The 20,591-nt window shown below is 53.7% G+C and overlaps 2 protein-coding genes and 2 non-coding genes across 7 annotated transcripts in view; all 4 read right to left on the reverse strand.

Moving 5' to 3' along the window:
• The window catches only part of AGBL5 (ATP/GTP binding protein-like 5), a 16,569-nt gene extending 10,874 nt beyond the window's left edge, over positions 1–5,695 (reverse strand). For 2 of the 4 annotated variants that reach the window (XM_012727470.1, XM_012727468.1), the window contains exons 1-7: positions 4,210–4,319; positions 2,825–3,085; positions 2,431–2,602; positions 1,984–2,147; positions 1,290–1,467; positions 881–1,059; positions 58–511 (exon numbers count right to left, since the gene is read on the reverse strand). In XM_012727470.1, the coding sequence (XP_012582924.1) occupies positions 58–511; positions 881–1,059; positions 1,290–1,467; positions 1,984–2,147; positions 2,431–2,602; positions 2,825–3,039 (1,362 nt within the window). In that variant the 5' untranslated portion in view covers positions 3,040–3,085; positions 4,210–4,319. Of the gene's footprint in view, positions 1–57; positions 512–880; positions 1,060–1,289; positions 1,468–1,983; positions 2,148–2,430; positions 2,603–2,824; positions 3,086–4,209; positions 4,381–5,621 lie in introns of those variants that run through there. The other 2 variants (XR_001145637.1, XM_012727469.1) reach the window with 2 other exon arrangements.
• Positions 4,727–4,799, reverse strand: TRNAA-AGC. Its single transcript has one exon. It is a non-coding gene; the product is annotated as a tRNA-Ala (tRNA).
• TRNAY-GUA lies at positions 5,132–5,220 on the reverse strand. The gene is given in 2 exon segments: positions 5,132–5,167; positions 5,184–5,220. It is a non-coding gene; the product is annotated as a tRNA-Tyr (tRNA).
• Positions 5,696–9,365: 3,670 nt separating the features above from the next.
• On the reverse strand, positions 9,366–18,860 carry TMEM214 (transmembrane protein 214). The gene is made up of 17 exons (XM_004686372.2): positions 18,686–18,860; positions 17,579–17,778; positions 16,937–17,087; positions 16,521–16,655; positions 16,223–16,305; positions 15,688–15,793; positions 15,493–15,574; positions 15,120–15,221; positions 14,616–14,757; positions 14,185–14,276; positions 13,931–13,979; positions 13,660–13,773; positions 13,316–13,433; positions 12,756–12,852; positions 12,409–12,577; positions 12,134–12,285; positions 9,366–11,970 (listed from the first exon to the last, which is right to left on the reverse strand). The coding sequence occupies exons 1-17, from the start codon at positions 18,828–18,830 to the stop codon at positions 11,844–11,846; spliced, it is 2,064 nt and encodes a 687-aa protein (XP_004686429.1). The 5' UTR covers positions 18,831–18,860; the 3' UTR covers positions 9,366–11,843.
• Positions 18,861–20,591: the final 1,731 nt, after the last annotated feature.

Raw genomic sequence — 20,591 nt, forward strand, 5'->3', positions numbered from 1 at the left:
GACCTCTGTCTCCTAACCTGAACACCTCCCACACTCGTGACCTTCCTGCATTCCCACCTGCGTGCTCTCATCACTGAAGCTGTTGCCGTACATGAAGCAGCCTCGTTTGGAAGCGTGCCCGTGCAGGTCCACGTAGTAAGCAACGCCACTCTCTTTCGGAGGGATGGAGTCGGGGGCTGGCTGCTCCCCCTCAGCCTGTTGTGGCACAATCCACATGCTGTCGGGTTTTTGCTCTGTTGGCTCTGTCAGCGTCCAGGCCTCCGGGTTATCCCCGGCCGATGAGGGCTCCAGGTGAGCTTCATTTTGGAGATTGTTGGCTTTCTCAAGGTCAGAAAGGGGGGCATCAGGAGGGAGATGGGAGTTGTGCTGGTGTTCAGAGGAGGCCTGGGGGTTGAGACGGGAGTGCACATGGTGGTAGAGAAGCACAGCTTTAGCCCCGTAGATGGCCGGGTGCAGGACTGCATCGGGCTTCAGGTACTGACGGTTCAGATTCACTCCACGTGAGTCTGTGCTGTAGGGAAGTAAGGGCCGAGCAGGGTGTAGACAGGGCCAGGAAGGGAGACTGGGAAACTGACTTAGAGAATAAGGGCTGGGCTGTGCATCAAGGAAGAGAATTGGGAACAGGCCCTCCTGTTGTGCTTCCCTCCTACGGCAGAAACCTAAGGAGGGACCTGCAGTTATGCTAGTTCTGCTCTTTCCAGAAAGAGCCTGGAGGGGTCACGTTCCTTCTCAGGTCACTGGACCCGTGGTTAGATGGGCTTGCCCTTGTTGGGGTACACAAGGACTGGGAATACAGGAGGAGTCAGAGGAGAGGCTCATGACACTTCACGAGATGCAGGCAGACTGGGACAAATCCAGAAAGGGTGAGGAGGGTTCTTACCGGTAGTGACCCCGGACCACACCATCAGGGTTCAGCATGGGAATCAGCTTAAAGACAAAGAGGCGACGTAGGGTTTGGGCCCGGGGGTCATCAGGTCGAAGGATGAAATCCAGAAAGCCGTTGAAGACAAAGCTAGATGGCGTCTCCCCAGGGTGTACCCTACTGCTTAAGAAGAATATCTGAGGTAGAGAGGAGAGCAGTCATTAGGTCAGTTACTCTTTCATGGAACAGTAGACTGAGGGTGGGGGTGGGGCAGGAACGGTCCTGGGCTTCCAGCTGAGCCTGCAAGTGGCGTGGGGCTTGTCAGGCTGGCCTCGTGCAGGCTGAGCCCAGTGTCCAAGGTGCCCAGACCCCACACGGCCTTGGACTACTGCAGTGCTGGAGCCTCCAACGTGCTGTTCTCACTCACCCTCTTGCCTGTGAAACAGAACGGTCGGGGGGTGCCGATATCAGGAAACAGCTGCTCTAGACGGGGCTCTCGATCTTCTTGAAGTCCATGGCAGGAGCTGACTGTTAGCAGATCTACACGAAGTCCATCCAGAGAATAGCAAAGGATTTCCCGGTGGTAATAGATGGTGTCCAAGGGGCTACAGGAATAAAAATCATTAGGCAGGAGGTAGACCTTGTCATAAGGCCAGGCTTTGTAGGATCTGGTCCTTCACCCAAACCTTTGGGGCCTTACCGTCCCTCACAATGTTAAATGAGGCTAAACATTTGGGTAGGTCTCCACTGCCAGAATGCAAAATACAGGACAGGATGAACTTGTTTTCTCCTAGTTCATACTTCCCTACAGTAAGTTATTCTGTGTAGATGGTAAATTACCTTCTGTTGGGACAGAAAAGATGGTGAGTTGGGCAAGTGGTGCTGGCTAATTCCAGATAACTGCTGAGAGCTGGGGTATTAAGATGCTGGAAGTGTGCAGGTGGATGAGAACCAGACAGCAGTGGGATGCTGAGATCAGGGCCACACAGAAACATACTTAGCAAAGGTACTCAAAGCCCCACATTCTGCACAGAGGGAAGGGATGAAACGCACTTCAAGGCTCTAAGGGCAAGGTGGCCCGATGGTCCAGATTGTGCTGGGAGGAAGAGTGGGGCCGGCACCTGCTATGGGTAGGGTGGTTCTCCAGAAAGCGCTGGTCTAGCTGTTTCAGCAAGTCCTGGCAGTCACTGTAGGAGAAGGGGTAGCAGAAGGCGAAGAAGGTAGTGGCCCCACGGCCCTCCACAAATCGGTGAACGAAGGATAGCACAAACTGCGTCTCTGTCATCTGAGGAGCAGAGGGGCAAACACGCACAGGTGTCAGGCTAGGCTCCCCTGGGATCACCAGGAACTGGGTTCACCCTCACCCTCCCGCTGGGCCCTTCCACAGGACACCCCTCAAGGCTTCCTGAAGCAGCAGCTTATCTTGGACTCGAGCACATGCTGGAGGAAAAGCTGACCCCAAGCCTGGCACCCCGCCTGCCTCGTACTCAGTTGAGGGGGAACTCTTCTTCCTTTCCCTCCTCTACTTCAGCACCCACGGCTGTCTGCCTGCCTCACGGAGAATTTACCTCAAAAGTAGGGCGGTCTCGAATGCGTTCCCAGCGTGGCCGGGTGGGCAGCGTGCGCACAAATGGGGCCATACCCTGGGAGTACAGTTTGCTTTGCTTGTTCATGTTCATGATGTTGATCTTGATGAGCTTCCCTGGAGTCCCTCCCCGGACACTGAAGTAAAACCATGACCTGAGGGCCAAAGTAGGGGAGACGGTTTATTTATACGCTGGAGATATTTGGAAGAACTAGAGCAAGCAAAACCGGGGAAGAGCTACTGAGCAGGAGGCTTGGGGGGCTGCAGGGTGGTGCGCTGGCACCAACTGTAAGGCAAAGGGCTACCTGAAGCCTGGGTATGAGGATGGGTCATCCCCTCGCCTTACCCGCTTCCACCCTCCACCACTCTCCTCTTACCTGTTCCCATTCTCAAATTCCGTTTCAGCACAGTCTGGTCGTGTCCACACATTGAATTCATAGTCAGGGGAAGAAACAACAGTGCTGGTAGGGGCTGGTGCCCCACCTGCTACTCCTTCCCCATCACTAGACACAGGCTCCACCTTCTCCACATGGGCTAGGTTCCCTGAATCAAAGCGAGAACTGAACAGCAATCCCCCACAGCGCAGCTCCATGGCGGGGGTGGGGAAGCATCCTCCTGCCCCACTCTGGCCCTGAGAGCTGGGGGGGGGGGGGAATGGAGGGTGAGGAAGGGAGGAGAGGGAGAAAAATGAAAAGTTTTTTTTTTTTTGGCATTTCAGGATAAGTGAGAAATATTCTTAGCGAGTGCTTCTCCTAAGAAGCAAGTGGCTCACTCCAGCTTAGAACAGTGGAAGTGGCCTTCCAGCAAAGGCCAAGTGAAATCAGTGCCCTGTCTCCACTGATTCTGAAAGGCTGCTATTTCACTAGCGCTTGCCTTTTCCAAAAGGATTGCTCAGTGGCTTAACTATGTTGAGAAACACTAAACTTAAGAGTCTTTGCAACCCACAGATTAGAGAATATAATTAGAGAGGTCAGCTTTCCCAAACCTAGCCAAGATTCGCCCACAGCAACACATGGCCATCTTGAAAGATGGCCGTTCTGGATCTTTGGTCCCTAGAGTGGCTCCCTAGTCTCCAGCAGAGCAGAGTGGAGAGAACCAACTTTCCAAGTTTATATGAGCTGCTTCCTCTTTTCTCTCCTCGGCCCTGACAAGGTCCGACCAACATTCCTCCAACATTCCTCCGTGGTTTCCCCCAACTCTGGACTAGCTCTTCCTTTGTTACTACTCTGTCTGGAACGAACCTAGAAAGTATAGCTTTTGCCAAGGCAAAAGAAACGGAACAGAATTCACCTGCTCACCGAAAGTCGAGTTCAATTTTAGTTAGGGCCAGGGTCTATTTCCAGACCCCTCCGGCCCTGTGAGCACTGGAGGCCTCCCTGGAAGAGCTACCTGGGTAGTTGTAATGGGTATCCTGATCGCCCCTAAAGAGGAGGTTGGTGGACAGGGTCAGGGGGCGGCTGCTCGACCCTTCACCCCGGGAGACCCTCACGCTGACCGCGCTCGCCCTAGTCAGGGTGGGACTGGAGGTAGGGGTGGGTGGAGGCAGACTCACCCCAGAGGCAGGGGAGGGGGCGTGGGCTCGGGGTCAGAGGTGAGGCCACGCGGGTGGGGGTGAGGCCGGGAGGCACCCGCGAAGGGGCGCGGTGGGCCCGCCGCCGGCCGTGGGGCGGGGTGGGATTCCAGAGGGGCTCCGGGCTGAAGGGGGCTGAGAAAGGGGCGGGGCCGGGCTGGCGGGGCCCGCACTCCACGCAGAGCCCCTCACCTCTCTCCGGGCCGGTGCTCCCGCTCCCTCTCCCGCTAGCGAGGCGCCACCTCGGGCCCCGGCACCTGGGCCCTCCTCCCAGGACCCAAACAAAACCCGAGCGCCGCGGTGCCGGGACCCCGCTCTGCCAGGAAACAAGAAGTCTCTCGCCTATTGGCCGCGGGTACAGCTGGCCACCCGCCCAGTAAAGCTCGCTGCCATTGGTCAGCACGCAGGGGTTCCCTCGCACGTTAGCGGGGGTCTGAGCCAGTGCCGTTTGGGGGCTCGGCCGGCAAGTCGGGAGGCAGAATTCCACCCGAGTCCTCACAGAAAACGGTTAACGCCTACCATCCGGAAGGAGGGAAAGGCCGCGTCTCCCAAAAGTAAACTGGGAAAGATTCACCTGCGAAACAAAAGGCCGACGTGTGAAGGGAAGCATCGCCCACCGCTTCTAGACGTCTTGCCATAGCCGTCCGCTCTCCGGCTCCGGGAACCCGCGCTACGCAGAGGCCCGATGATGTCAGGGGCAAAAGCCGAGTGGAGGATGCGGGCATCGATCCCGCTACCTCTCGCATGCTAAGCGAGCGCTCTACCATTTGAGCTAATCCCCCGACTGTTGCAGACTTCTTTCCCTCTGCCTTACAGGCTGTATAAGGCTGACCAGTGGCGCAACTGTAATCGAGGACGTTTATCTGATACAGTGGACCTGGGCACGATTTTCAAAAGTTGGCATGTCATAGGTACAGCAAACAGTAGCAACCAAGTCCTATTTTAAAACACATAGTGACCTACTTTTCGTCTAAATCACAAGAGAGCTGTACTGTGACCGCTACATAGCGATGTCACCAAACACCAGCAGTGCTCAGGCAAATTCATAGGCCGCCTAATGGCAAACTGGCCGCGGACGCCGCAATTCGTGGAGGCTGAAAAAGAGAACCCGAAGTCCTTCGAGCCGGAATCGAACCAGCGACCTAAGGATTGCCACGCAGCACCCACTACAGTCCTCCGCTCTACCAACTGAGCTATCGAAGGCCTCGCTGCTCCCAGCGCCTAGCGAGTCCCTTCTAAGCTCGCTGAGCCCGCGATGCAGGGCCCCAGGGGGACCCGACGAGCCCGGCCCCCGCTTCCTGAGGGCGCGCTCTCCGGCTCCCTTCCCCCTGCCGCACGAAACAGACGCGGGCAGAAGCGAGCGCGAGCCGGGGACCCGCCGCCCAACTCCGCTCCAAGGAGACGTGGGCAAAACACTTCGCGTTTCCCCGCTTTTCACTACCAGTAAAACCCCGCCCCCCGCCCCCGCGCGTTCCGTGGGGTCGCGGGCGCCGGGAGAGCCGCCCTCAGCCCTGAGCTCCGGGGCCGCCGGCCCCCCGCAGGGCCGGGAGCACACGTGCTGCAATTACGGGGCGGCTGGTCCGTTTGCGAGGCCGACGGCTTACTTTTGCTTTCTCTGCTCCACATTTCCCTTCGGTCTCTCCCGGACGCCAATAAAATCCCACTGCCCTGCCGATGTGAAGGACATTCAGTCAGTGGGCCCCGTTTTGTCAAGATCTACTCGTTCTGACTAGAGAAGAAAGCTACCACAGAATTGTCGGTGGCGAGGAGTGGGACTCCGGATACAGCCGGGCCGAAACGCTCGGGATCCGGGAGGGGCGGGCCCGGAGGGGCGGGCCCGGAGGGGCGGGCCCGGAGGGGCGGGGCCGGGAGACCCCCCTCCTGCCCCGCGGACACTTTCTCGCTCGTCTCCTAGCACGCCAGCCCCAGGGTGTTCAAAACAAGCCAACCTAAAACTGCTGTGCGATGCCGTGGCAGTCTGGAGGGGTGTTGGGTGTATGTGAGGGGCGGGCGTTCTGGGAGGTTTGGCTTCCCTCTCCAGCTCTGGGGCCAACTGCCTGTGGTACCTGGAGCCACACTGGCCTGGACAACTAACGCCAGTGCACAGGGAGCATGGGGGTGCCTGGAGGAGGCTTCAAGTCCCTTGCAGCGCCGACATTTAACGGGTTCTACTAAAATGAGCTTTTAATCCAAAAGAACAGACCAGAAGTATGGGGGTGGGGGGTGAGAGACAGAGTGGGGAACAAAACAGGCAGATTGACATGCAAAATACACTGCTGAGAGGAGCAGAGGTCTGGTCAGCAGAGGTCTCCTCCGTGGCCGGATCAAACTGGTGTTGCAGTAGCTGCGCTAGCTTCACAATGCTGCACTTTAACTCCTTGTGCCACCAGGGAGGACCCCCAATTGATTTTAAACTATTTTAAATTATTTTAAAGGTTCCAAAACCATTCAGTGGGGAAAGAATAATCGCTTCAACAATTGGTACTGGGAAACCGGGATATTCATATTAAAGTGATGAAGCTGGATCCCTGTATTACACCATACAGAAAAATGAATTCAACCTTTATTAATGACTAAATTATAGAAACTAAAATCAGCGTTTTAGAAGAAAACGTAAGGGTAAATTCTCATGACTTTGGAATTGGTTATTATAGACCCTTGGATTTGAGACCAAAATTAGAAACAACAAGGAAAGCAAATTGGACTTCATAAAAATGAAAAGCTTTCCCTTCAAGCACTACCTAGGTGTGCTATTCTCCCCAAACCATCACCGTTCCCCAACCTGGAAACTCCCAAGTAATCCAGTTTTTCTAATGTTAGCCTGTTAATGTCTCAAGGAAACACTTTCAATGTCTGTTATTCCTTGCTGACCTTGCTAAGGCAGAGTACTTCTCTGGGGGAGAAGTCCCTTCGCCCCACGTAGACAGGGCATGAAACCACAGTGAGAAGCGACTGTGGAATTACAGACTCTGTGACTAGCAGAATGTGACTAATGTGCCATAAGATCCTCAATCAAATAAAGCAAATTATGGTTGAGTTTCCCTTTCCCTTAATCCCGTTAGTTCGGTGCACCTACTACTATTTAAAGCAAGAGTTACAAGTTCATTTTACCTGAATTTCCTCAGCAGCCCATGTTCAGGGTTTGGCATCGAATTCTTTTCTGTGGTGGGAGTCATTATAAATTTCCTTTTATGCAGCTATCTGGGACAAATTTGGTATCTATCTGTAAGTAAGGTGGGCTGTTTTTAGCACCTATTCCTATATCTGGGAAATATTTGTAGGGGAAAGCTGGGGTACTTGGGAATATACTAAATATGGAAGGACATGTTTTATTGTAGAGAATGGAGAATACAGTGTTTTAAAATACAGTGTATTATAGTTACAGACTGAAAACAAGTATTTGCAAAAGACATATCCAATTATCAAAATATTATAAAGGACACAACTCAACATCAATTAAAAAATGGGCCAGACATTAGCAGACACCTCACCAAAGAAAATTACAGATGGCAAATAATCATATGAAAAGATGCTCCACACCATATGTCACTAAGGAATTATAAATTAAAACAAGATACCACCACACACTTTTCAGAATGGCCAAAATCCAAAATAATGACAACACTAAATGCCGGCAAGGATGTGGCATGTCAGAAATTCATTCACTACTGTTGGGAATATAAAGCGGTGTAGCCACTTTGGAAGAGTGTGGCCGTTTTCTGCAAACTAAATGCATTACTATACAACCCAGCAAAATCACTCCTTGGTATTTAACTGAGTTGAAAAGGAGTATACTCACACAAACCCTGCCTACTGATTTTTTTAAAGATTATTTATGCACACAGAACTGGGAAACAGGTCAGAAGTGCAGGGGCAGGGAGAGGACTCACCAGAGGCAGAGTGGGGGGGACAGAACGACTAAGTACACTGCTGAGCTAGTCAGGAGAGGTCTGCCTCGCCATGTGCTTGGGGACCGAACTCGCATGGCAATGGCTGTGGCCAGCTTCACCGTGCTGTGCTTTAACCCACTGTGCCACGAGGGTGGGCCCACCTGCTGATGTTTATAGTAGTTTTTTCTTTTTCTTTTTTTTTTAAGGATTTATTTGTGCACAAAGAACTGGGGTGCAGGTCAGAGGCTCAGGGACGGTGAGAGGCTTCACCAGAGACAGTGTGGGGAGCAGAACAGGCAGATCGATGAAGTACACTGCTGAGGGGAGCAGCGGGCGGGTCAGGAGAGGTCTGCCACGCCATGTGGTCACCTCCGGGGCAGGCGGGAATCGAACTCATGCGGAAGCGGCCTTTAAATTCTCAGTGCTGTGCTTTAACCCACTGCGCCACCAGGGAGGGCCTATAGTAGTTTTTTCTTAATTGCTAAAAGTTGGAAGAGGTCTTCAAGCAGGCAGCTGAGTAATAGCACTAAAAAGAAATACCCTGTGAAGCCATGAACAGCTGTAGAGGTGCTTAAATGCCTATTATGGCACTAACTGTAGTACTATAGCACTAACTGCAAAGAAGCCACTACTGGCAAATGAAATGACAACAGGTTTTATTAAGGTAAAACTATGGTGACAGTAAAGATTTCCAGCGGTTGAAGGGAGTACGAGATGAATAAGGGGTGAACAAGATTTTTTGGGCAGGAAACTGTCCTGTATGATACTGTAAGGGTGGATACATGTCATATATTTGCCCAAATCCATGGAATTCTCACCAGCAGGTGTAAACTTTCTCGTTAACGATGGACTTCAGGCATAGTGATGTGTCAGGGTCACTGATACTGGCAGCGGGAGAGGCTGTGAATGCAGAGCAAGGACTGTCTGCTTCTTGGTCAATTTTTAAGGAACCCTAAGAACTGCTAAGAGAACAGTCTATATACCAAGGCACATCCAACAACATGTGAATCATGTTTTTATTAACAGTCAGACTGTCCAGTAGATTTGTCACTCATATTCTGAATAGTGGAAACTCCCCTCTCCCTCCATTTCTTCTGGTACCGCACAGCTGCGGCAACAACACAGGCCTGTTAAAATGAAACCCACGAGGAGAAAGCAAAGTGCTTTTGTGAACAAAACTCTGTAGAATATGTAGAAAAGGATGGGTCACTTTAAGTGTTCATTCCTAATGGTGTCCAAACTCCATTTAGAGATAAGACAGATGCCGAGGCCTCCCTGGTGGCACTGGGGTTAAAGACTGTTATCAAGCTATGGCCAGTCACTCCAGCAGGAGTCCCAACCCAGGCAGGCCAGGGAGCTGACCCACATGGCCCAGCACTCTCCTGACCTGCCCGTTGCTCCCCTCAGCAGTGTATTTCAGTAGATCTGCTGTTCTGCTCCCCAGTCTGTGGTGAATCCTCTTGCCACCCTCTCTGGCTACACCCCACTTCTTGTATACAAAAATAAATTAAAAAAATAAATACTCAGAGGCTATCCACCACTGAAATTTCTGCATAACTGACAATTGGGTCATTCTTGCCTCTCTCCATTGGACACACTCAGGGTCGTGGCTTTAGAGGATCCAAAATGCTGCAAGTGTGAGCCCAGCAACATTATCTGCAGTGATCCAGCTATCCGCCAACCATGCTTCTCTAAAGCTGAAGTTGTAGACTAGGTACAACTGGAGGAATGTAAAGTGTTTTAAGGTTTAGAAAAATGGCTTTCAAATGAGTTGTGATATGGCTGACAGTAACTATACTAAGTGGAACCATATTCAAACTGCCCTTCAGTTTTGGCATGTTATCTACTCAGCACCAGCTGTGTGTGAAGTTACAATGTCCAGACAAGACCCTGAGGTGAGGGGCACTCCTATACTTGCTATACCAAGGCTCTCTGCTCTACTCACTGGCTCAGCTTGGATGCTTGTTAACTCTGCAAACACAAGCCATCTGATGTCTGGCTTACTGTAATGGACAGCAGGTGCACAGCTGGACTTCTCTGACAGGAAAATTTCTGGACAATTGCGACACTGGGTTAAAATGTCTATAAAATAAAGCCCATTATGCTGTCAGGGGTCCTTGACGCTCCTTAGGGGAACCTGGAGACCCAATTAACTTAAGTGTTGAAGAGAAGTGCTGCATTCCTGGATTGTAGAGTCAGTACTAAGTGAATGCACACGGTGCGTTCATGTGGTGCCTGCATTAGCAACCAGCGTAGCTCTGGAAATGGTATTCTCAGAGCTGCTGAGTGGCCCTGGCCAGACTCCACATAACCACAGAATGACACCCTGCGCTGTCACTGACTCAGGCTCCTCTTCAACTTGGCTTGATTATGGGGCTGCTACAATGACTCACCATCCTTAAGAAAGGGCCCTGCTTGGTTGGTGAAGAACTGAGGAAACAGAGCATGTATTAGGACCGTCTAGCCCTGTACCTGGCCCCTTGCCAATCAGGATTTCCTTTTTCAGGTACAGTCCGACATGTGAACTTCTGCCCACTATGGGCTGCTTAATTCCCAAGAGATATGGAAGTTATATCCTCCTACGGGAAAGGGAACAACAGAGACGCTGTGCATCAAGACTGTTTCCCGCGCTGGCTTCCTTACAACTTCACCCCTGGGAAACTCAGGCAGTACCTTGGCACTGAGTAAACCTGAAGTGGTAGCTGGCTATCACCTCGGGGCATTACGATGGAGGCAGAAACCAGCTTGTCAGAGTGACAGTGCACCTCTGGTACTGCTCACATAGCCTTAACTTAAAAAGGGGGGGTGCGGTGGGGGAGCTTGGGATAAACTTAAATGCACATATCTCTTGGAGTTCTAAACCTTCCACTTATAAAATGAAGCTATTAATAAGGTCCTGGCAAGGACCTACAAGACACTCGTGCTCACCGGCCAGGAAGTGCCCTAGGAGATGCCCCTGCTTTCCCAAGCTTTGGAAAATACTCAAGCTTTCAAAGCACATCCTGGAACTTGAATCGCAGAGCCAAGACACCATGACTAGGTGGCAGGAGGAGAGCACCTAGAACACTCAGCAGGCCAAAGTGGACACAGGGGGCTCAACTGCTGCACCAGCGGCCACCAGTCCCAGGAGCAGAGTCAGAGAATAGGTGGCTGCCTGCTATTTGCTGCCCTGTCCCACAGCACTGGGAACTCCTAGCTGAGGATGCAGAAAGGAGATCTAGAAATCAAATATATCCTTTATTCCGTCTAGTAGGCATGCCCAGGCACCAGATGCTGAATCCCATCTCAGACTGTTGGAAGGTTCCCTGGATCAGAAGCACACAACCACCTGGGCTCTGCTCTCCGGAAAGTGGGTAGGTGTCGTCAGCGGAGACACTAACCCTTGAGGCAAAGCAGCCTCCCCATCCCCAGCAGTGAAGAGAGGAATCAGGGCCTTGAAGGGCCTAAGTTGGGCAGTCTGTGGTGAGGCCTTTTCAGCCAGGCCTCCGAGTCCAGGGACAGCACACCCAGGCTGTGGGTAGGTGTGAAGCGGTTACTGCCAACTGTTGTACTGTAATCTTCTGGGGGTTCCTTCCTTTATTCTGCTGTGGCTAATCGGAAGAACACAGTAGCCACTTGCTAGAGTCACCTTTTGGGAAATGAGCTATTGGGGTTTTAGGAATGAGAAGGCAGGAAGTGGAGAGCTGGGGACAAGGACAAAGGCTGAGAGCTATGTGCAATAGGGCCAGAGCAGTGTCCAGTGGAATCATGGTTAGGAGGTGGGATACCTCTGGGCTTGTCTTTACCAAGGATGGAAGAACTGGGGCAGAGGCAACTGGCCACTTGCCTAGGAGACGAAACTCAGGCACCAAGTAAAAAAGACCCCATGCAGAATGTCCCCTGTCCCCCCCAGTCTCAGGACCTGCCCCAGACAAAAGCAGTTGCGGGAGGCAGGGCCTATTGCTGGGATATCATGGAAAGTGCCCAGTCCAAGAAAGCCACCATGGTGTCCTGTAGGCTGAGCCAGGTCCAGTGGGCAGCTTCGCTGAGCTGTGTCTTCACGCAGTCCCAGGTTACCTCACCTCTGAGGAGAAAGCAGAGCAGCGGTGTGCAGCTGTGTCAAGTCACAGGGCTGCAGCTCAGATCGCAACCTGCATCCCGGAAGGGCCATGGATGAACGAAGGGCAGGCAGGGCAGAGGGGCCTTGACCCTGGAGAAAGGGCCTGGGGCCTGGGCTGGGGTCCTACCTGCACACATCGTGGCAGTACTCCTGGGCCAGGGCCAGGGCCTCCAGCAGCACATGCCACAACGACAGCAGCACGTTCTGGTAGAGAAGCAGGAGCAGCTCCCGCAGAGAATGGAGGAGCTGGCTCAGGCCATCAGGGAGCTGGGTCTGTACCTGCACCGTGGAGCATGAATGCGTTAGTGCTGGGGGACGCAAGCTGGCCCTGAGGACCCAGTCGGCATATGCTGCACCCTCCCAAGAACTTAGTCCTGGGGACACCAGGTCCCCTCTGCTTACCCTCTGGGAGAGGCTGGTGACGACGTTACCCAACCAGGCTAGGTGGGAGGCGGAGTGGGCAGAAAGGAAGCTGACCATGGCATTCGTGTGGTCCCAGGCCAGCTGCAAGCTGGGCCTCACCACTGCCAGCAGATGGGAGCCCCAGGCCGGCAGTGTTTCCTCCAGCCAGCTGTGGGTGAGAGGGGGAAGGGAGGGCAATGGGTTTCCTCAGAAAGTTCAGGCCCCAGGAACAGCTGGCGGAAGGGAGCCTTGGGAAAAGAAAACCACCACCACTACTCACTGATGGCCAGTGCGGCCACCACCCTGCACACCCACCTCTCCCACCCCCTGCCCTGGGAAGCGCTCACCTGTAGCCTCGAAGGCTGTAGGAGTAGAGTTTGGCACAGGTTTGTTGGCTGGCAGGCAAGAAACCAGATGACTGAAGCAGCCGGCCAGAGAGGGAGGCTGAGTAAAGGGAACCCCTGGTGAGCTCACCAGGGGCAGGGACTAGGCAGAACTCAGTGTGCCCACGGGCTGCGGAGGTGGCTAGGTCTGTTCTAAAGCATGTGGGGGACTGCTGGTCCGGCGAGAGCCCTGGTCCCTGGTCTCAGGAAGCCTTGGGGTTGAGGGTCTGCCCTGCTGATCAGCTGTGATGTTAAGCTAATGGTCAAAGCTTTCTGACGCTCAATTTCCTTGGGAATTAGAAAGGCGTCAACACCAACGCACACCACACCGTGAATACTTATATACTGCAAAGCGCTAGTCTGACCTGAAGCGGCAGTGCCGAAGTGTGGGCAGAGCAGTTTGCCTGCGAAATGTCTGCCTTCAGCATCAGGGCAAAGCTGTGGGCATGGGGTGGGGGTGGGGCTGCCGCACAAAGCCCTGTGCCTGACCCTCATGCTATCTTCCTCGCCTACAATCCGCTTACCCTGGAAAGAGCTGTGTGACCGGACGTCATGGCACAGGAAACCTACGGCAAAGACCAGCACCAGCAGTAGCAGCCTCGTCCAGGGCAGCCGGTAGCCCCGCGCCTGCTCTAGTAGGCCCTAGGCAGAGAGGGTTGGGGAGGAGTGTCAGCCAGGAGAAGGGCAAGTCTCACCTCCTAAGGCAGGCCTCAAGGTAGGCCTTCCAGGGAAGATCAGCCTTCCATTACTCCAGAAGAAGAGGGCGTTCCAGAGACAGGTGGGGCAGGAATATGATCCAGGCCCAATCCCGGGTGTACTGACACAGATGCAGGACGGAGTTTGCACAGGGAGGGCCAGGCGCTGTTACCTTGCAGGCCACATCACAGCTGATGGCATCCTGGTTCTTACAGTTACCCTTCTTCAGCAGCTCCTGGTTGGTAAGCTTGAAGGACTGAATGGTTTCTTGCAAAGATTTCTGTGTCTGTAAGGTAAAAAGAATGGGTTGAGAATGTAAGATCTGGCCCACAGGAAGTTGTGAGCCTCCATCCTGCCTTACTTTATTTTCAGGCCAAGTACAGAGGCCGAAGGGCACACGCTCAGAACCCAGGCACTGCGGCTGCCACATCCTTCCAGCTCACCTTCTTGGGAATCCGCTCCCAGGACCTGAGCAAGTGCTCCAGCAGCAGGCTGTAGGGAAAGCACAACCCCTTCCAATCAGGGGGCCCACTCGACCCCCCTGACCTGGGCCCTAGAGCTGAGACTCCCCACCCCACCTCCCACTCTCAGAGGGGCAGCTTGAGGCCTCCCAGCAATGTTCCCATTCAGCTTGAGGTATGAGCCCCAACAACAGTGACGGGAGCAGAGGTGGGCGACCCTCCCATCCCCCACCTGCCTGGACTGTGACAGGTGCTTGGGGTATAGCTGCCGCCAGACGCTGGCGCTGAGAGGGTCCACCGCCAGGCACTCAGTCAGGCTGCTCAGGAGCTGCACAGAACAGGAGAAGGGGCGTGCTGGGGCACAGGGCTAGTGGAGGGAGAGAGCACTGACAGGAACTCCCTTCCTGAGGCCTCCATCTACCCTCAAGAGGGGTAATCCCAGAAATTCCTGAGAGGCTAGCAAGGGGAAGGGCACTACTCCCCAGCAGAGCCTGAGTCAGAGACCACTTGTCTACAAGGGGCGGACATCAGAGACCAGCCAGACCTGAGCGTGCCGTCTCTCTAGCACTGTTCTTCTGAGGGCAGAACACGAGGGAGTGGGGCACGCGCAGCCAGGAACACTGCAGCAGAGCCTTGGAGGGGAAGGAGCCTCCCATCATCTCCTCACCTCTTTCTTCATCTCAGGGGGGCAGTTAGGGGTGGCTCTGGACAGGAAGGAGGGGAAGTAGGTATGCAGGGTGGATTCCGGCTTCGCCCCCAATGCCAGCACCTTCAGTCTCGGGTAGAGCTGACACAGCTGCTCCTGCAGGCTAGGGTGGGGGTGAGGAGAGCCAGGCAGTTCTAAATGGAGCTGTGCGACGTGTCCCCTCTGTCTGCCTTATGCGTCCGTGTCCTATCCCAGGGAGGAGGTCACTAAGAGCCTTGCAATGGCTTTCAAACCTAGACAACTTGGAAAATCTACTGCAAGTCATGGATCCTCTTGTCAGGAAAAGGCCCATATGCCAATACCTCTGAGGGTCCATGTGATTTCAGGGGTTAGTGAAGCCCTCAAACTTGCAGGATGAGAACCTATGACCTAGGGGGGCTGGAGGAGAAGGAACAGAAACACACAGCCCATTCCTGATCCTCCACTTAGATCCCTCACAGCAGGGGTGCCCCAGGGCAGCCCTACCTGGGTGTCAGGGAGTTGTTGGGCATATAGGCGAAGTCCAGAAGTGGGAAGAAGTCCTTGGGGCCAATCATGCCAAAGCCTTTGGTAAGGTTGGGGTGCATCCTGTGGGGAAAGAGATGAATAGGATGGCTGGAGTTTACCACCCAGGCCATGATCCCAGCTAAGGCCAACAGCAGTAAAGAGACGGGGAACATGGCACTATCCCCCGCCTCTTAACGACCCTCTCGTTCCTCACCATCCCGTTCTGAGTCGGGAGGAGCTGGGTCCTGACTTTCCTCACTTATGGAGAGCTCAGGGCCGCAGCATCCCAGTGCTGAGACAGGGACTTGTAGATGCCCATGCCTGCCTGCCCTGCTGTTCCCCCACTACTTACAGCAGCAGTCGATCCAGGTAGGCAATGGCATAGGGAGACAGAGACTTCATGCCCAGCACGGGCAGCATGATCCCCAGCCATACTGCAGAGACAAAGGCCAGGGAGGAAGCCTCAGGCTTGGGGCCTCTGGGGACATCAAAGAGGAGCATCCTGGCTCCGAGACCTTTTCTCTTTCTTCGCCCATATCTTTGTTACCTTTCAGTCCCTCGGTGAGGTTGGTAAAACCTGCTTGACCCAGTGCCCACATGATGGTCAGACACTTTGGTGGTCGGCTCTGGTGGGACCTCAGCAGTTCTAGGAACTGAGGAGATGGGAGGAGAGGCAGGTCGGGCTAGAGCCAGCTACCAGGAGCATCCCCAAAGCCAGGCAGGAAGAGCGCTATCAACTGGGAGAGGCAAGCCAGGGCCAGTGGAGTGGCCGTGATTCAGGGGGTGGCTCTGGCACGTGGCTTTCACCCATACTTGCCACTTACTGGCTGACCCACTCCAGGTAAGTTACTGAACCCCTCTGGTTCAGTCTTGTTATGTATAAAAGGGAACAGCAGCAGCAGCACCTGCCCACATGAATACAAAGCAGGCAGACTTCCTAGTGCTAACAGTGCTACCTACTCACACTGGACTTACGGGACTTCTACCAACTCTTAGCCGGAGACCCATACCTATCAGCATAGACTCTGCCTTGCCCTCCCACTTCTAGCTTCCTGGTATCTTTACCACCACCCCGAGCTCACCTTGCCTAGGTTCATGGTGGCAATCTTGGGCTTGTCTTGCAGAATTGCCTGGATACAGATGCGGTAACCATGAAGTGACTCCCCTGGAGAAAGACATGTTATCTGCAAACACCCTTCCAGCAGCTGGAAGCCCAGAACCTAGGGTCAGTGAGTCCTAACCTCCTCCTCCCTTTTCAAAATGGAGTGTCAGGACTAGCACATCTCTCTGCTGGAAACAGACCTGACCAGACACTCTGGCTGCAGGAAGAAGAGGGCAGCTCTCAAGTTGGGGCTGTGCCTTCCCTTTGACTCCTCTTACCTGGCGTCTTATCCAGCTCTTGCAGCATGGTGAATAGACAGTGGTCAAAAAAGAGCTCCAGAGATCCAGCAGCCTTCGCCAGGAGCCCGCGGATGATCCCACGCAGTTCCCGGCTCACCAGGCTGTAGGGATAATCTGCAGCCAACAGGGTCCACATAAGTGCTAGGACCACATGCCTCTGCTGGCTGAGAGCTCTGGTGCTCTCTCTGCATGTGGCCAGTGGAGGTCCCTGTACTGAGGCCAGCGTCCTCCCTATCCCAATGAAGCCCAGAATGTTCACGACCACGACAACGTGAGAACAGTGCAAATCACCCAGGTAAAGCATAAGAGTGGGTTCTATTGCTAATGTGCTTATCCATAGAGCTTGCAGAATGTTCTCGAACTTGTTTGAATCTGAAGGAGTTGGGAGAACTAACCATGAGGATGCTGGCTTAGTGTGGGTTCACTTAGAGGTGCTTGAAGCTTGTAGTTGAGGTAACTGGCGAGGTCCTTCAACCACACTGACGGGTTCTCAGTGAACACGCTCTGGCTCTTGTCCAGTTCCTTCTGCAGAGCTGCCACGTCCAGCTGCCAGGGACACAGGTCGTGAGTTGTGAGTGTAGGAAAACATGACAGTGGAAAAATGGCTGAACTAGGTGGAGGTGGGAGAACAAGTGTTTCTGCTTTTTAAACTTAAGCAGTGGAATGCCACAATGCTCTGCATCTAGATCTTTGGAAGGTACAGGGGAGCTGGGACTGCTGATCTCAAGCCCACTACCTCTAGGCCTTTCATAGCTTCAAGGGAAAAAACAGAGGACAAGATGGAAAAATGAAAGATCGCTGTTTCTATGGGGCGAGAGCTGCAAGAGATTTCTCTAACCCCACCTGGTATTCCTGAGCCTCCTCTCGCTCACCAATTTCCCTTTAAACTAGTATTTCCTCTCCACTGTAAATGCCTTGGTGGTCTCCATCCTTTCCTGAATGCCCCCTGCCAAGCAACTGCCCCTCAGCTGTGCCCCCACCCCATCTCTTACCCCAAGTTCTTATCCTCTCCCCTCCTAAAGTTTAGGTACACTCACAGCTTTCATGGCCTCTTCGAGGCTGCGGAAGCGGCCCTGTTTCTGCGTTTGGTTGGAGAGGGTTGCCGCTTTCTTAGCCGGCTTCTTGTTTACTGGTTTCTTAGATTCCACAGCAGGGGGTGGGACCTGCTCCTTATTCTGCCGCTTCATGATTTTCTCAAAGCCCCGTTCATAGAGGGTGCTTGTCGTCTGGATTGGAGCTGGGGTGATAAGGCAGAGAAAGGGGGTCCATCCTCAAGTCAGAGCACCTCAGTAAGCACTGGCTCCTTGCCCACACTGTCACCACTTCCTCTCAGCCCTTCTCTCAGCCCTTCTCACGGCCCTCCTTGAGTAGCAATCCAGGGAGTCCTCCTGGTTGCTTCTTTCCCTCCTCACAGCTCTTGGGTTCACTGGCTCTTTCACTGGCATGAGACATTTCTTTATAAGATAACTGTGAGTGTGAGAATTCCTGGAGGAGTGGGATCACAGTGCTGGCTGCTTTGGTGAGCCTGCACGAATCGGGCCGTCAGGATTTCCCCCATCTTGGTTCTATCCCGATTCCTCTTGATTCAGATGTGACAACTGCAGGATCAACAAGTGGGAAGCTTTCTCCAGTCCTCAGGAGACTGAGGAAACAATGGTCCTTGGAGGCTGTGTGGTGGCTCCTTCCCCCGCTGGGCCTCCTGTCTGCACGCCCCCGCCCCATGTGCCGGTAACTTGAAGTGGCACCAAATCGAAGGGCCCAGGATGCCTCTTTGCAGCTCTGCCACCTGCCTGGGGGCTTGGCTTGGGTGGGGAACAGCCGGTAGCGTGTCAGAGAGAGAGGGCGCGCGCCCGCGCACTGAGCTGAGCGTGCAAGACCAGGCCCCCAGGCCCCTCCGACCAGCGATCCTGGACAAGGCGTCTGACTTCCCTGGGCCTCGGTTAACCGTCCAGGACCCGCGCAGTCTACCTCCGGTGAAGCTTAAAACACACCGCCAGGGACGCGCTGCTCAGCTGGGAATGCCGAGCCGCAGGACAGCTCAGCCTCGGGGAGTCCGGGGGGTTTTGACCCTGTGGGCGCCGCCACCCGGGAAGGGCTGGCCTGGGGCCGGCGGCAGCGCCAGCGGCGGCCGGGGGGGTACTCACGGGTCAGGTCGTATTTCCACACTCCGTTCGCCTCCCCAAGCGCCCGGCGATCCCCTCCGCCGCCTCGACCACGGCCGCCGGCCCCGGGCCGCCGGCCCTTCTTCACCACCTCCCAGCGCCCCACTCCCGCAGTCCTGGCCGCCATGGCTCCGACCCTCCCGCCACCGCCACCTCCCTGGGCTTTCCGGTCCGGGGTGGACGCGCCTCGCTCTGCCACGTCTCCTCGCGGGGCCTCGCGGCGCCTGATGCCGCCCGCAAGGCATCCTGGGACTTGTAGTCTTTCGGCTTTTGCCAGGTCTCCTTTGCGAGGGGTCGGGTCGCCTTCTTAGCAAACCTCCAGCCTCTAAAGATGTTGAGATGAGGGGCTGTTAAAATCAGAACACTTTTACTGAGCGCCTGTTGTGTGACCGCCATTGCACGGGGTCCAGGCTTGGTGGGAATTTAATTGTTCGGGCTTTTTGTTTCCTACCTAGCAGTGCTAGAAGGATGAAAGGAAATAGTTCTCACTTATTGGGAGTGTTTGGATATGAAATGTTTTCTTCCTTCTACAAAAATGCTAGTTTTTCTTTTTTTAAGATTTTATTTATTTATTTTTAAGATTTATTACAGGCCAGAGGTGCAGGGGCTGTGAGAGGATTCACCAGAGACAGAGTGGGGAGCCATAACAGGCAGATTGACCAAGTACACTGCTGAGGGGAGCAGGGGTGAGACAGGAGAGGTCTGCTGGGCCATGTGGGTCACCTCCCTGGCGTGGGATGGAGCTCTAGCTGAAGCGGCTGTGGCTAGCCTTGCAGTGCTGTGCTTTAACCTGTTGGACCACCAGGGAAGGCCCAAAGGTGCCACTTTTTCTGTTGCTAGTGATTAACTACGGTTTTATTGGGCTATGCAAATCTATTGTGAAAGAACAATAAAGGGGAGAGAGCTTAAGGGAAGAGGCAGAGTTTGGAGGGCAGGAAGTAGAGAGTCCTGATAGCAGGCAGAGAAAGTCGGGGACAGCCAGGACCACACTAAGGTATGAGACAGGCCAGCCCTCACAGTCAGAGCTAATAGAGTCCAAATTCCCACAGGACAAACAGTCTAGGGAATGATACATTCCTTAGGTCTGAAATTAGAGAAGGCTTCCTGAAGGGGGTGGCATTTGAGATGGATCCTGAGGAATAGTAGAATTTTCATTGGCTGGGAATCAGAATAGATGGGGAGACTTGCGTGGATGACTTCATATAAGCAAAGACCTAGATGTTGAATGTGACAGAAGCTAGAAGTAGTTCACTGTGGTGGCTCTTAATGGGTCTGTGGAGGTGATGAAGTTGGGACTTGAGCAAAGATTCCAGGAGCTTTACAATTTGTCCAGAAGCTGTACAAGTTGGTCCTTATCCTTAGCCTAGCGGGAAAGTGGCATGATCCACTGTTTTGGAAAGCTACATTGGGCCATGAGGAAGAGGAGTTGGGAAGGGGAATGACAGAAGTCAGATGACCAACTCTTGTTTCCTCTGTCTGCCTGTCCTCCACACACTCAGTCTTGAGCATGACTGCCTGTCTTGAAGAACTGTGGATCTTGGCTCTGGAATGCTTTTGTCAAGATCATGGTTGAGTTGATCATGGTCCAGGTCATTGGTGTCACTCTACCCAGAGGCCAACAACTACATCCCCTCTTCCGTTGACCCTTCTCGGTTGCATGTAGGGTCACAGAAGAGAACCTGATTTTGGTGGGGAAAGGCATTCTCTTTGGTCTTCCCTTGGAATAATCTGGCAGGTCAGCTGATGCAATTGGGATTCACTTACTTATCCAGTAAGTCATTCACTTACTTAACCAGCAGCATTTCCTAAGCACCTTCTCTACCTGAGCATCTCACACTGTGAGGAACTCAAAGCCTATGTAGGAGACAAATGTGTAAATAGAAAGTTA

Source organism: Condylura cristata, unplaced genomic scaffold (assembly GCF_000260355.1).
Source record: "Condylura cristata isolate star-nosed mole 26May11 unplaced genomic scaffold, ConCri1.0 scaffold00020, whole genome shotgun sequence".
Lineage (NCBI taxonomy): Eukaryota > Metazoa > Chordata > Mammalia > Eulipotyphla > Talpidae > Condylura > Condylura cristata.

What these genes read in the sequence shown, in the direction of transcription:
- TMEM214 (XM_004686372.2), bottom strand. Translation starts at nt 18,830, where the DNA reads ATGGCGGCCAGGACTGCGGGAGTGGGGCGCTGGGAGGTGGTGAAGAAG. An exon ending in CCACCATGAACCTAGGCAAG is followed by an intron (nt 15,794 to 16,222) that starts GTGAGCTCGGGG and finishes CCATCTCCTCAG; the next exon opens with TTCCTAGAACTGCTGAGGTC. An exon ending in GCTGTGATGTGGCCTGCAAG is followed by an intron (nt 13,434 to 13,659) that starts GTAACAGCGCCT and finishes CTCTCTGCCTAG; the next exon opens with GGCCTACTAGAGCAGGCGCG.